At 41.7% G+C, this 13,263-nt stretch overlaps 1 protein-coding gene across 6 annotated transcripts in view; it reads right to left on the bottom strand.

The window, feature by feature from the left end:
• Nucleotides 1-13,263, bottom strand: part of CEP112 (centrosomal protein 112) — a 217,310-nt gene that overhangs the window by 46,785 nt on the left and 157,262 nt on the right. For 4 of the 6 annotated variants that reach the window (XM_053375358.1, XM_053375362.1, XM_053375360.1 and 1 more), the window contains 2 exons: nt 6,593-6,655; nt 2,928-3,077 (listed from right to left, as the gene is read on the bottom strand). The exons of 1 other annotated variant lie outside the window; for it this stretch is intronic. In XM_053375358.1, the coding sequence (XP_053231333.1) occupies nt 2,928-3,077; nt 6,593-6,655 (213 nt within the window). Of the gene's footprint in view, nt 1-2,927; nt 3,078-4,706; nt 5,970-6,592; nt 6,656-13,263 lie in introns of those variants that run through there. One more of the 6 variants, XM_053375363.1, reaches the window with a different exon arrangement.

Genomic DNA, 13,263 nt, shown 5'->3' with positions numbered 1-13,263 from the left:
CTGTCTTTTCCCATCCAAATCCAGTTTTGTACAGAGAGAAGTGCCTAAGAAAGGCACTAAAAGCCCACCTCAAGCCAGGTGTCACCATTTTTCCGTTTTGTTACAGAACCTGTCTTTGGGAGTGGGTTATTATCAGGGGGGGGAAATAACTGGTACTGAGATGGCCAGGTTAATATTCCAAGATCTTTTCAAGGGATTAGTAATTCTCATGCATGGCAACACGTCTGATCACTGAGAAGCACGAGAGCTTTCATTCTCTAACAGGAAGCCAGCAAGGTCATAGCCAAGGTGAAGGTATTTTTAAATCACCTTTCCCCCAATCCTCATAGTAGAAATATTACCTCAATAGATTAGCTCTTTGTGTAAACCCTCACCCAGTTAGAGTGCATCCTTCATCCTCTAACAGATAGCATTATGTTGCAGCCAACCTTTTTGCCAATTCACAAATCCACCTGGTTCACAGCTGCCGCCACTCATGATCAAGAAATTTTCAGTGCGAGCAGCTGAATATAGGACTGAAGCAGTAAGGTGAGAATCTAGGAAATGACATGGTTCATCAGTTAGGCTAAAAATCACTGCTAAGTGCTGGAAAGCAGACACATTTTCCATTTGCCGTTGCTCTTACCAGATGATTTGGGATCCTATTCTCTCCCCACCCACCTTCCTGAGCACATCAACCCCACCTGTCCTGTGAGGAAGAGCAGCAAGACCATTTAGGCCCCAGTGAACTTACCTGCCACAATGGGAGTGACAATAAGCTGGCAGATTCCACCTAGGCCCCAGAGGGCCAAGATGCCACCCTCCAAGGTAAACAGTTTCCAGCTGCATTACAGTCACTTCCAGGAAAGTGCAGCTGCCATGTTGTTGATTTTTCCATCAAGTCCTGTTTTACGTTTTTAAATGTGAGCAGCCCATTCTAAATAAGATGCAATCCCTAAATCTAATTCATAAAATAAATGCAAACACAAAAACTAGTAAAAAAACTTCCCTTTTACTGAACAGATGAATATAAACATTATAGCACCTTGTATATGAAGAGGAGCGTCATCTCCCCACATTGTAATAGGTTTTTGGAGGATAATTGTTTTCTTTTGGGTGAAGGATGCTTTTCAGAGGATCATTCTATTCCCTAAAATTACGAAATGATACAAATCACAATCTTGTCTAGTAATGAAGGCTGATGCTTCTCCTCCTTTGAAACTCAGATTGTGAATGGTTTGCAAGGGTAGCCCCTCAGAGATTAACCTTTCATTCACCATATTTGCCTGGAGGGAAACACTTTAAGAAATGATTTCACACTGACTGAAATATCAGGAACAAGAAAATGTGTTGCTGCTTCTCTAAGCATGATCCTTAGAAACCAGAGAAAATCAAGGTAAGTCTCATCCTCACCTTACACATGTTGAAATACTGTTAGAAATGGAATGCCATATAAAAAGTAGGAAAAAATAATGAAAGTAGCATAGTGGAAGATTTCTTGCCACAAAGGCTGAGTCTGCATATAACAGGAAGCCATAGTTAAACGAAGTATGGCTTATCAAGAATGTGCAAGCATTCACATACATGCCTGCTCATACTGTGCCCACCCTCTTCCTGCTGAACAGATTTAAATCCAAAAGCGAAGCTCCAAACTGACTGAGCTCCTAAAACCAAGCCAAAACAAATGGCGTTACACTGCTCTGAAAAGATGTTCCTTAAGGCAGGCGAGGCTCCAAAGGAAGAATACTGCAGTTATGGGGCAGTTACTGAGGATGACACTATTCATGCTTGTGTTGTCTGTTGCTAAGACAGGGGTCAGCAAACTTTTTCAGCAGGGGGCTGGTCCACTGTCCCTCAGACCTTGTAGGGGGCCGGACTCTATTTTTTTTTGGGGGGGGGGGACTGAATGAATTCCTATGCCCCACAAATAACCCAGAGATGCATTTTAAATAAAAGCACACATTCTACTCATGTAAAAACACCAGGCGAGCCCAACAAAAAACCCAGAGATGCATTTTAAATAAAAGGACACATTCTACTCATGTAAAAACACCAGGCGAGCCCCACAAAAAACCCAGAGATGCATTTTAAATAAAAGGACACATTCTACTCATGTAAAAACACCAGGCGAGCCCCACAAAAAAACCCAGAGATGCATTTTAAATAAAAGGACACATTCCACTCATGTAAAAACACGCTGATTCCCAGACCGCCCACGGGCCAGATCTAGAAGGCGATTGGGCTGGATCCGGCCCCCGGGCCTTAGTTTGCCTACCCATGGCTAAGACGGTCCACCTCTATCATTCTTAAGAGGCTTCAAATGGATGGACAATGGCCCCAGATAGTGCCTATTTTTATAGCTGTTGACTTGGAAAGGAACCACAAACAACGTGGCACTAACGTTATCAGAAGGGTCAATTTACCAGGTCTGGTTGAGTGCTTTCCAGTATATGTCCCAACACGGAAATATTTTACACTAAGGGCTGTCTTTGCAATAGCAGAATTTATTGCAGTGGGGCTTTCCCCATCTCCTTTCTCCGCATCCCCCAATCAGCTCTGGGGGAGTCAGGAGTATTCCAAGAACAGCATGAGAGGGGAGACAGTTCCATCAGGCAAGCACAAATGTTTATGCTTATGAAGCAGTCTCTATAAAGCTACTTTGAATCCCACCCTAAAGTTCCAGAATATTTTCAAAAAATGCTATCCCATACCTAAAGGTTAACTGTTGTTATTCCAAAAAAAATTACTACAGTAAATTTCTCTCCAATTATTTCCCATAGAAAAACCGGTCAATGAATGTATCTCAGTTCAAGTCCAGTGAATGAAATTGTTGAGCACTATAAGAACATGAATGCTACATGCATTCATGCAGCCACAGTCAATGCTTTCAAAACTTTTAATTATGCTCAAACAGCTGGTAGCATCATTGACTCAAAGCCCAAGATTACCTTGATTGCTCTGTCATTATCTCTAATCAGCTGCTTCTTCTCATCTTCAAACTTTTGTAAAACATCCTGCAGACGCCTTTCTGCAGCAAGCTGCTGCTGGCTGCTTTCCTCTGTCAGAGAGGAAATGGTTGTCTTAAGTTCAGCTATGATCTAAAAAGAAAACAGCATGCTAAAACTCCTACAATAGTAAGAAGTTTATGTTTTGCATGTATTTACACTTGACACAAAAATCTGAGTTAGCAAACTCAACTGTGAAAACTAAATAGTTGAAATTAACATATTACAACACTAGCAAGCATAACATTCTACACAGAGAAAAGAAATACAGCAAGACCCAGAATGGCATAAAATTGCCGAACGTAAAAATATATGAAAAAATTTTCCACTATAAAATTCCCCAATAATTTACTCACCAGAACAAAGCACATTTGTTATGGGAAAACATGGGAAATAAGGGTTTCCAATTTTCCACTTCGCTGCAATGATTTTGTAAAATCAATCGTCTGAAATATTCTTGCACATTAGGATATGTAGCAATGATTCATGACATTCTGAGCTAACCCCCAGAGAATGACAATTGCAATATAAACGATAAACATTGGATACTTTGGTTTAGTTGGCATTTGCCAACTTTCTTGAAGTTGCTTTTGCCAGTCAATTGCAGCGTATGCTCAGGGAAGGGAAGCAGTTTTTTAGGGGCTGCAAAAGCTGTGGTCTGAATTGGACTCTGGAAATTCCCTACACATGTGCAGAGAATTGTGTCAGGGGTGGGTTTTTTGTTGCGGGGGGGACCTCTAGACTCTAGTCCATGACATATCATATTTAGTTTATGAAATTAATCTAACATAGCAGTTAGTTCCTACTATGATTTGGCAAGATGGCCCTTGTGGTCTCTTCCAACTCTATGATTCTATGATTCTATGATTCTAAGTTTTGAATGAGAGTCTGCATGCATGCTTGTCATAACATTTGTCTTCTATCTAAGGCCACTGCTTTCAGCACACTCACTTAAGAGAAAGCCTTACTAGACTCCACTGGGCCAAGTTCTGAGAAAACATCCCAGGGTTCAGGCAGTAATGACAGTCAGTCACCGATATATAAAAATCCTTGTTTGCACTAGAGAACTCTGGACCCAAGTTGGGAACAAAAACAAGGCAATATTGTGATGAGGTAGACTGTGTACGTGCTTGAGCAGGGGATTTTATTGTTGTTAGTTTGTTGTTTTGTTTTATGGCAGCTGTTTTTGTCATACTTATTCTCTCTCTTTTTTAATAAATAATTTTTATTGATTTTCTTTCTTGCAACAAATATCCATCATCATTACTAAACATTCATTTTCCAATCCCCCCCACCCCGTTGACTTCCCTCAACCTCCATTTCTGGCTTGTTACATCAAATGATACAATCTGCTGTTTATATTGTCATACTTATTCTCCAGTTGCATCTGTTCATAATGGATTTTTAAAAATATCAAATTGCCCAGATGCATATGAGTAACCAATAATAATAATAATAATAATAAATGATATATAGACTATTTAGCACAGTTTGTCAGCTTTTCAACAACAAGGATAATTCAAAGGAAACAGTTGTCCCTAGTAAAGAACTGATATGAAAATATATTAAATAAGGGAACACAACTGGGAAATGCTTTCTTGAAAGGAGCTCATCTGTAGCTGAATAAAGGTACAATCTTGTACAATTTTGTACAATCTTATACAATCTTGTACAAGGTACAATCATCTCATGGCTGCCTTTCTGTCCTAAATAAATGGCATGTTGAGCAGAAAAAAAATGTGTATGTGCATCTACCTACTTACCCAATGTTCTGGGACTAAATCACTAATTCAACAGTGTAGATGTATACAACATTAGACTAGTCATTTGGCTTGTGAAGTTGGGATGCTCTAAAAAAGCACACCCAATCCCACCAAAAGAGTCCATGGAAACATACGTTAAAGAATCCAGCTCAAGTAATTTTAAATTATTCGCTTAATTAAGATAAAATTGCAGAGAGAACACAGGGTGAGAATACCTGGATGGGACTCTAAGGTTCTTCTGGGTTAAAAAGCTGTGATGTTTTAATAATGTATTAAGAAATTTTTGAAAGCAGCGGATAGACAAGGAAATGCTTTGGGCAGTAAATCTCAGGGGAGAAAAATGTAATTGTTTATTTTGCCCAAACTTCAGAGAGAATTTCTTGGAATCTATTTTTCGTGTGTGGGTGTTAAAAAGCAAATGTTCCAAGAGGCCAGAGAGTGTTAGATTAGGCTGATGTTGTCAGCAGCCCGACCACATGAAAGTTACAAGTGACCTATTATTAACATTACATTACGAAAACTTTGTTCAAATGACAGTGTGAGGCTGATGCAAATCCCACAAGAAGTGAAGACATTCAGAATTAAAGATGAAGTCCAGTATTTTAATTTGGTCTCTGTGCCAATAATGTGACCTAAAAGGCTGTGATACGTGTACAAACCCTTACAACAGCCTCCTCAGATTAAAAGAAAATAGAAACACACAGGCTAAGAATATGTCCACTCGTTCTCCAGGATATGTATAGAAACTGCTTGTACAGTTTGAATCCCATCCTTGGTGCAGTCACTGATGAATTTATTTATAAAATTATTTGGACCTTGCTTTTTGGCTCTCAGTAGGTGCTCCATTTCCACGTCTTGGAGGAACTTGCTTTGCTGAAATATTTCTGAACAGATATCACCAATAACACTGCCCAGTTCCCCAGAACAAGACCCGCTGCTTACAATGACAGACTGATATTCTTCCCAGTCAGTGGATTTGCTCCCCCCCCAAAAAAAAAGGGTTGATGAAAATCTGCTGCCCAGGAAGGACTCCAGCCAGCTGTTTCAGCAGAAAGCTAGAGAAGTTCCTGCTTGTGGATCATTAAGTCAGTCCTACAGGCTGCCAGTTCAGCCAAGTTAGGTTCTTATTGCTGTGCCATTTTCACGCCAAGTTTTGGAGTTAGGAGTATTAGCAGTCTTTAGGCAGAATTCCTCCCAAGGGTCTCTTTTCTTGCTATAGCTCCTATTAGAGAAGTGGGTAGGTAGGATCAGTGCTTTTTTTCGGGGGGGGGTGTAGGGGGACGCATACCCCTAAACATTTTGTGAATCTAAGTTTGGCCTCACTAAGGGGGAGTACTTCAATATGAGTGGAAAATGAGAGTAACCCTAAACATTTTTTCTAAAAAAAAAAAAAAAAGCACTGGATAGGATAATACGTTTTATGATTCAGTAGCATCTAGGCCACTTTGCATCATATGTAAGATTATATTTCAAGCAACCACCTCTGAACTCCCAATCAGTTCATGCATAAAGCAAACCAGGTCGCAATAGTTCCTTGTTCAACCATTTCCTGTATCACCCAGCAAGGAAGCTGTATGAGCCTTTCCTGAGTGATATAGAGCAGAGCATTGATTCACTTACTCTCCCCCCAAAAAGGGCAAAAAGTATTCATCAACAAAGTACAAAACAACATGGGAACAACTGGAGCTGGGTTTACATACTAACACTGCAAGAACAGAAGCAAGTCTGCCTTATTTCTATTTTCATTTTTAAAACTGAAAGAAAAGGGAAAAACAACAACCCAATAACAAAAACCCAAGTTTTGTAAAAGTAGGGTTTTTTTTGTTTTATTTTGATGTTTCCTACCTGTGAAGATTTGGCAAACTTCTGACTGTATTCCTTTTCAATCTGCTTCAACCTGCTGTTGGCCTGAAATACACACACATACACACACACAAAAAGGAAACCAGATTATCTCAGATGAAGAACGTGTACAGACATTTTGCCACTGACCCCTATTGCCTGGCACCTCGTCTACATGCCTATCACTAAGCAGCTGGGATCTCTGCCAATTCCAACGCCCTTTTGTGGCAGCCAAAAAACCGCTAGGGCTTGTCTTTGATCTACAGCCAACTATTCATCACTTGAAAGGCGGGGGGGGGAGGAGAATAGTACCTCTGCTGCCAATTATTAGAGAAACATAAAGGACTCTGTGGATTAAAAAAAGACAGGGGGAGAAACAGAGTTTATCAGGATGACTTCATCTCTGTGAGAAGAAAAAAGGGAAGGAAAAAACCCATAAGCTCCACTGGAGGCTGTGAGGGTACAATGTGATGCATACTCTATGATTTTGTATGCCAGCTGATGCCTGCAAGTTCCTTTTGTCATATTCTTACACCTTTTTTTACTGAAAGCTGGCGGCCGTTGAAGTAAAAATCCAATACGCTATGGAACCACTTGGCTTCCCTTTGACCCTCCCCTTATCTTTCATATCATATTCATAAGCCAAAAAGCAATCTGGAAAGAGGGGGTTTGTTGCTGCTTTTGATATCACATGCAATTCCTGAATTCAGTTCCTGAAATTCACCACACACACGCAAAAAACACCACGTAAATTTTCTCTACCTCCCCTTTTCCCCAGCCTACTTGGGCCACAATTTTGAAATAAAGATTTCTTTTAATAACCGGTTCCAAAAAGACATCTCTCAGAACTAATTACACCCAAGTAATTTGCTCAGTGTTCTCATGTTTCTGGATGCAGAATGGCAAAGCCATACGTTCTAAGTAAATGTTTGTAGGTGACACAGCACAGTGGCTGTGCTCCAACAGCTCTGATGCATGGGCTCCTCTGTTCCATTACGGAGCAGGCAGGCACTAGGCACAGCACACCACAGACAATCATTGTGCTGATGTGGAATGTTTTTATGAAAGGGGACAAGAAGCTCTGGACAACGCCCACTGAGTTTCGAGAAAAGCGTTAGAAAAAGCAAGCAGTGAAAAGAACTGACTCTGTGGCTAAAGCTATGAGCTCAACTTTAGAGCTCAATTCTGCAGCTGTGGGTCAGAATTAACTTCTCTCTGAACTAAATATAAAAAAGAAAATAACTTAGCCTGTGCCAGCAATGAACTCCTCTGATGCCAAAAGAACACTGTGCAGGTACTGCAGACCACCCACAGGTGATCAAGGGCAGAGCTAGGGCCCAAAGAGTCTCTTCAACATTGGGCAGAGTAAAACTGGGTCATGTATATACTGAAACTCTATGCATTTTTTCAGATTTTTTTTTTGTGTGTGTGTGTGTGTAGCAGTGAAAAAGATATACAGCTTGCGGTTGCTGTGGGACTAGCTCTATACAGAAATTATAGAAATCTAACAGTGGAGGAGGAGTGTTGCTTTGAGGACTCAAGCCCAGTGGCTTTGACAGAATAAGAATAAGAATACCCCGCCAACCTGGCTGGGTTGCCCCAACCGCTCCAGCCCAGCTCCCAACAAATATAAAAACACAATAATACTCCCCCCAGTCCTTCTAGTATTCAAAAAAATATATGCAAAACTGACCAAATTAGACTGCAAGCAGTGTAGGGGGTGAAATGGATGGAGTCATTTTTGTTATACAGTGATACCCCGGAAGACCATTTGACTTCCAAAACGTTCGACAACTGAGGCGCAAAGGGCGGTCTGCGAAGTCAATGGAGAAAATTGGAAGAAATGGCAGTGGAAGCCATTTGAGTTCCAAGGTGCCTTCGAAAACGGAAGCATTTACTTCTGGGTTTTCAGCGTCTGAAAACCAGAATGTTTGGCTTCCGAAAACCGAGGTACCACTGCACTTATATCACCCTCTTAAGTGTTCCCAATGATCACCAACCCCATCCACAAGCACTTTAGCTTCAAGAATGGTGCAGCACCAAACCCTTCTAGACACCCACAGCAGCCATGCTCATGTAAAGTTTGCTACCCATGACAGTAAGCATTCACTGAGAAAACACTGGGGGAAAACCCACATAAACTCCACCCCAAACCAGTTTGACCAGAGAGAATGGCAGTACAGATGCCATTACAATGCAAAGGCAGTAATGATCATTCAACACAACACTGCCACCAAATTTGTAGAAACTAGCATCTGTTCTGTACGCTGCCTAGAAAGATAAAGGGTAGGGAGCTCTTGAGTGCTGCTAAAACTATTTTTGTTTGGTTTCTCTCCTCATCTCTATGATTTTTATATCTGGCTTCTGGTTGTTGGTTGTTTTGCTTGGTTTTTTTTTCTTAGTCTGCATTGTAACATGGATCGTATACTGTTGTAATTGGTGTTACAAGCTGTCTTGCAGGCCCCGTGAGGGCATGATATATATTGTTGCATGTAAATAAATACCCCAGGCTCAAGCCTGGGCGCTCAAAGGCAGAACTGTGTAAACAGGAATACATTTTGAGGGCCTTCTTATATAGGGGAAAGCTATGGTGTCATCAAATGAAAAAAATATTTGTCTGATGAGGCCACTCTGGAATTACACACATGGCATTCTGATCAGATAAGCAATTCTCTGCAGTGTCCAGCTAACAGAAAACCAGTCCTGTGACTGTGCAGTAGAAGCCTACTGTGTATAGCACTAATTGGCTAGTATCTGTAACAATCCCCAATCCCCAGAGCAGTTTTAGAACTTTGTAGAACTCACAAAAAGAAGTGATACTCAGCTGAATGTGTACCTCCTGCCATGGAAGACAAAACTCCTGTTTTAGTATTTTGTTTGTATGCAACTTACTCTGACTAACATTGTGTACATTCTGAATGAAATAATTTGCCAAAGTTATTCAATTCTGCAAACTCTGCTAGCAAACAAATTTGCATTATCTCCCCATGAATTATTCTAGTTTGACTACTGATGGGGAGGGACAGCAGCTATGCAGGATAAGCCCCACCCTAGACTACTGGAAAACTTTGTTCCCCCTTTAGCGTTGTCGTTTTACCACAAGAATTGCCTGAATTTCTTCAGCATATCTTTGCAACCACATGGGCTAGAAACTTGGTTGTTTTTTTTAATGAAAGCAGAGATGCAATTCTGCATTCTGTGCATTTTCTGCACTGTTTTAGAACTTTGGCCTATACACCAAAAGCTTTTTGGTATGCAACCCAAAAGCTACTTATGCATTAAATGGTAACTACAGTTTTGACATACGGTATATGCTATTTCCCGGGACGCGGGTGGCGCTGTGGGTAAAACCTCAGTGCCTAGGACTTGCCGATCGTATGGTCAGCGGTTTGAATCTCCGCGGCGGGGTGAGCTCCCGTCGTTCGGTCCCAGCTCCTGCCCACCTAGCAGTTCGAAAGCACTTTTAAGTGCAAGTAGATAAATAGGTAGCGCTTTATAGCGGGAAGGTAAAAGGCCTTACCGTGTGCTGCGCTGGTGCTGGCTCGCCAGCTGCAGCTTCGTCACGCTGGCCACGTGACCCGGAAATGTCTTCGGACGGCGCCGGCTCACGGCCTCTAGAGCGAGATGAGCACGCAACCCTAGAGTCGGACATGACTGGCCCGTACGGGCAGGGGTACCTTTACCTTTATATGCTATTTCAGAACCAAGAATGAGAAGGAAAGATAAGTCCGCTGGAAAGCCAAGGAGTGTTCATTGTGTTCCAACTCATTTCTTATTAGAGGGACCCACAGAGCCCAATAGTCTCTACGACCAGTTTCATGGTGCCTTATGAAACTGCTATTTTACATCTGGCTGAACTTGTTAATTGAGAAAATGAAATTGTGTAAGTCATGGTGAAACCAGATCCTATCCGATCCTACTTTTTGTTTTTAAATAGTCAAATTTCCCTTATATTTTAAACCTTGTTTCTGAAAGATTTCCCTTTTATCCAATTAAAGGTAAAGGTAAAGGGACCCCTGACCATTAGGTCCAGTCGTGGCCGACTATGGGGTTGCGGCGCTCATCTTGCTTTATTGGCCGAGGGAGCCGGCGTACAGCTTCCGGGTCATGTGGCCAGCATGACTAAGCCGCTTCTGGCGAACCAGAGCAGCGCACGGAAATGCTGTTTACCTTCCCGCTGGAGTGGTACCTATTTATCTACTTGCACTTTGACGTGCTTTCGAACTGCTAGGTTGGCAGGAGCAGGGACCGAACAACGGGAGCTCACCCCATCGCGGGGATTCGAACCGCTGACCTTCTGATCGGCAAGTCCTAGGCTCTGTGGTTTAACCCACAGCGCCACCTGCGTCCCTATTTTTATCCAATTAGGCTCTGGTAATACCCATGCTTCCTTGGAAGAACATTCTATTGACATCAATAAGGTCTGAACATTTTAAAATCAAGTTTCATGAGTTAAATACAGGGGCAAGTGTTTAAGCAGGGGTGCCAGTGTTGTGGGGAGATGTGTAATTGATGCACTTGTCATTCTACCAGTGATGAAAACCTGCTACAGGTATGCAGTTCGTTTATATGTCAGCATTCTGTACTAATTATATCCATATTGTAAGCTGCACCATGTTCAACCAAAGCCTGAATGATAACAGTTAGCTGGAATTAGATCAAAAGGATGTACAGTGCTATCTTTTAAGGCCTTCATACTGTGCTAATGAAGGCTGTATTATCTACTTTCTTTTCAGTAATATCTTAACAGATACACTACAATTTAACACCAGCTCTACTCTTCAGAAAACACACTACTTGCTGGTAAAACCATGTTAAACTTCCTTAAGCGGATCAAAAGTGATGATTAACAGATATTTGTCTTGTAAAGAGAACTTTTGAAGCATTCCTTTCCTCTTGTCTGACTCACTCAGCAGAGCTGTGGGCCAGTGTTTGTGACACTACAAACAATTGCTTATACAGTGATCAGTTCTGACATCATAAACACTGGGTTGTGGTTTCCCTGAATGAATGAGCTCTGCAGCTGGCTGCTGCCTAAGTGAAAGTTTTCATTCCTAAATACCTTGATGAGCAGCCACGAGGAGAACGGAAATGACAAATGGGTTTGGTTTTGGCAAAAACATAATGGCTCATAGTTTGCAAGAGCAGCTGTCTCTCTAAAGTATTATAGCTCTGAAGTCCACATAGGCATCAAATCTCTGTGTTTATGATTATGTCCTTAGCTCACCCTGTATTGCCCAGTTATTGTGGTGCATATGGCATGCTATTATCTCATGCGTTTTGAAGGAGAGGCAAACACTGTTCCTTACCTAAGTGTTATCAATAGCCAATAAGTATTGATTGACGGAAGCCATAAGTTATTTAAAACAAGCACAATGTCTGAAGCAACAGGAAACATGAGCAACTGAGTTTCCCAATTCTCATTTAACATAAAAGCCATTGCTAAAACAAATCTTTAATAAATATTTCTAGTTGCGACTCACTGATAAATGAATCACCTTTGCAATCCATTGAAACTTTGGAAAGCAGTTTGGCAAAGCATCTAGAAAGGTAGCCTCAGGTACAAGTCCAACCAGAGGTAATGCACTGACATCAATCTAGAAGATGCCACAAGAATATCAGCAGGCATCTCGCACAGTAATGAAAAGGTACCACTGTTCTCCCTTCCTGTCCTGGTACTATTCAACCTCAGGCAGAGTAATCAAGGGAAGGAAAATATTGGGCTGACCGACACATAATGCTGAAATGCTTGCACACCTCTCCTCCTTCCCCATGGCTGGCAGAAGAACTTCTGAAACATTTCATTTCATTTTTTGATGAACCCTGGCAAATATGAACCAGAGATTTTGGTTTAAAAGGCTCTCAAGTGAGCAAACTAGCCACTTCAAACCATAAGGTAGGCTTGTTTAACTCACCAGAATGCACTTTAGTCAATGATTTCTGGTCCATACACAATGACAAGGGGGAAAACAACCGAGAAGGCACTGAAAGAAAAAATGGAGGCCTTAAGGTGTACAGGAAAAGGTTTGTTTGGCCCAGCACGTTTCAGAACAAATCTTCTCCAGAGGCACTTGTGAATAACAGCTCTCAACCTGGTCCATAAACCACTCTTGTCTGTACTCACCAACATCCAAATAAGGGCAGTCAACATGACGACAAAATACCCATGAATCAGGGGGGCAGCACTAGATCAAGGTCTCTACCGATGAAGCCCTCTCTCATACTTGATTTGATAGAGATGTATGTATCTAGTGTCCACATGTTAGGAGGCTGTCAGCGGCTCCTGGATGGTGGCCCAGGAAAGTATAAAGACAAGGGAAGGATTCTTACCATCCTATTTTAATTATTATTCAGTAATTATAGACAGAGGCTATAGAACACAGCCTCTTGGATAATGGCCTTGCCCTAGTGAATCTCCACCCCCTGTCTCTCCCACTTCCTCATTCCTCACTTCTAAGGGTGGTGCTACGGGCCCTCTGTCTTTGAGCTCTTTGCTCTTCTACTTTCAAGGCTCACCAGGTTTTCTCTCTCTCTCTCTCTCTCTCTCTCTCTCTCTCTCTCTCTCTGTGTGTGTGTGTGTCCCCTGGAATGCTTTCTAATGACATGTCAGCTGACATGTCAGCTCTGACTCTCCTATGATTTCCCAACCTTTCCCTTCATCTGCCTCTGAGCTG

Source organism: Podarcis raffonei, chromosome 2 (assembly GCF_027172205.1).
Source record: "Podarcis raffonei isolate rPodRaf1 chromosome 2, rPodRaf1.pri, whole genome shotgun sequence".
NCBI classification, from domain to species: Eukaryota; Metazoa; Chordata; class Lepidosauria; order Squamata; family Lacertidae; genus Podarcis; species Podarcis raffonei.
The sequence above is the reverse complement of the archived record's forward strand: the minus strand, read 5'-3'. Positions and strand labels throughout refer to the sequence as shown.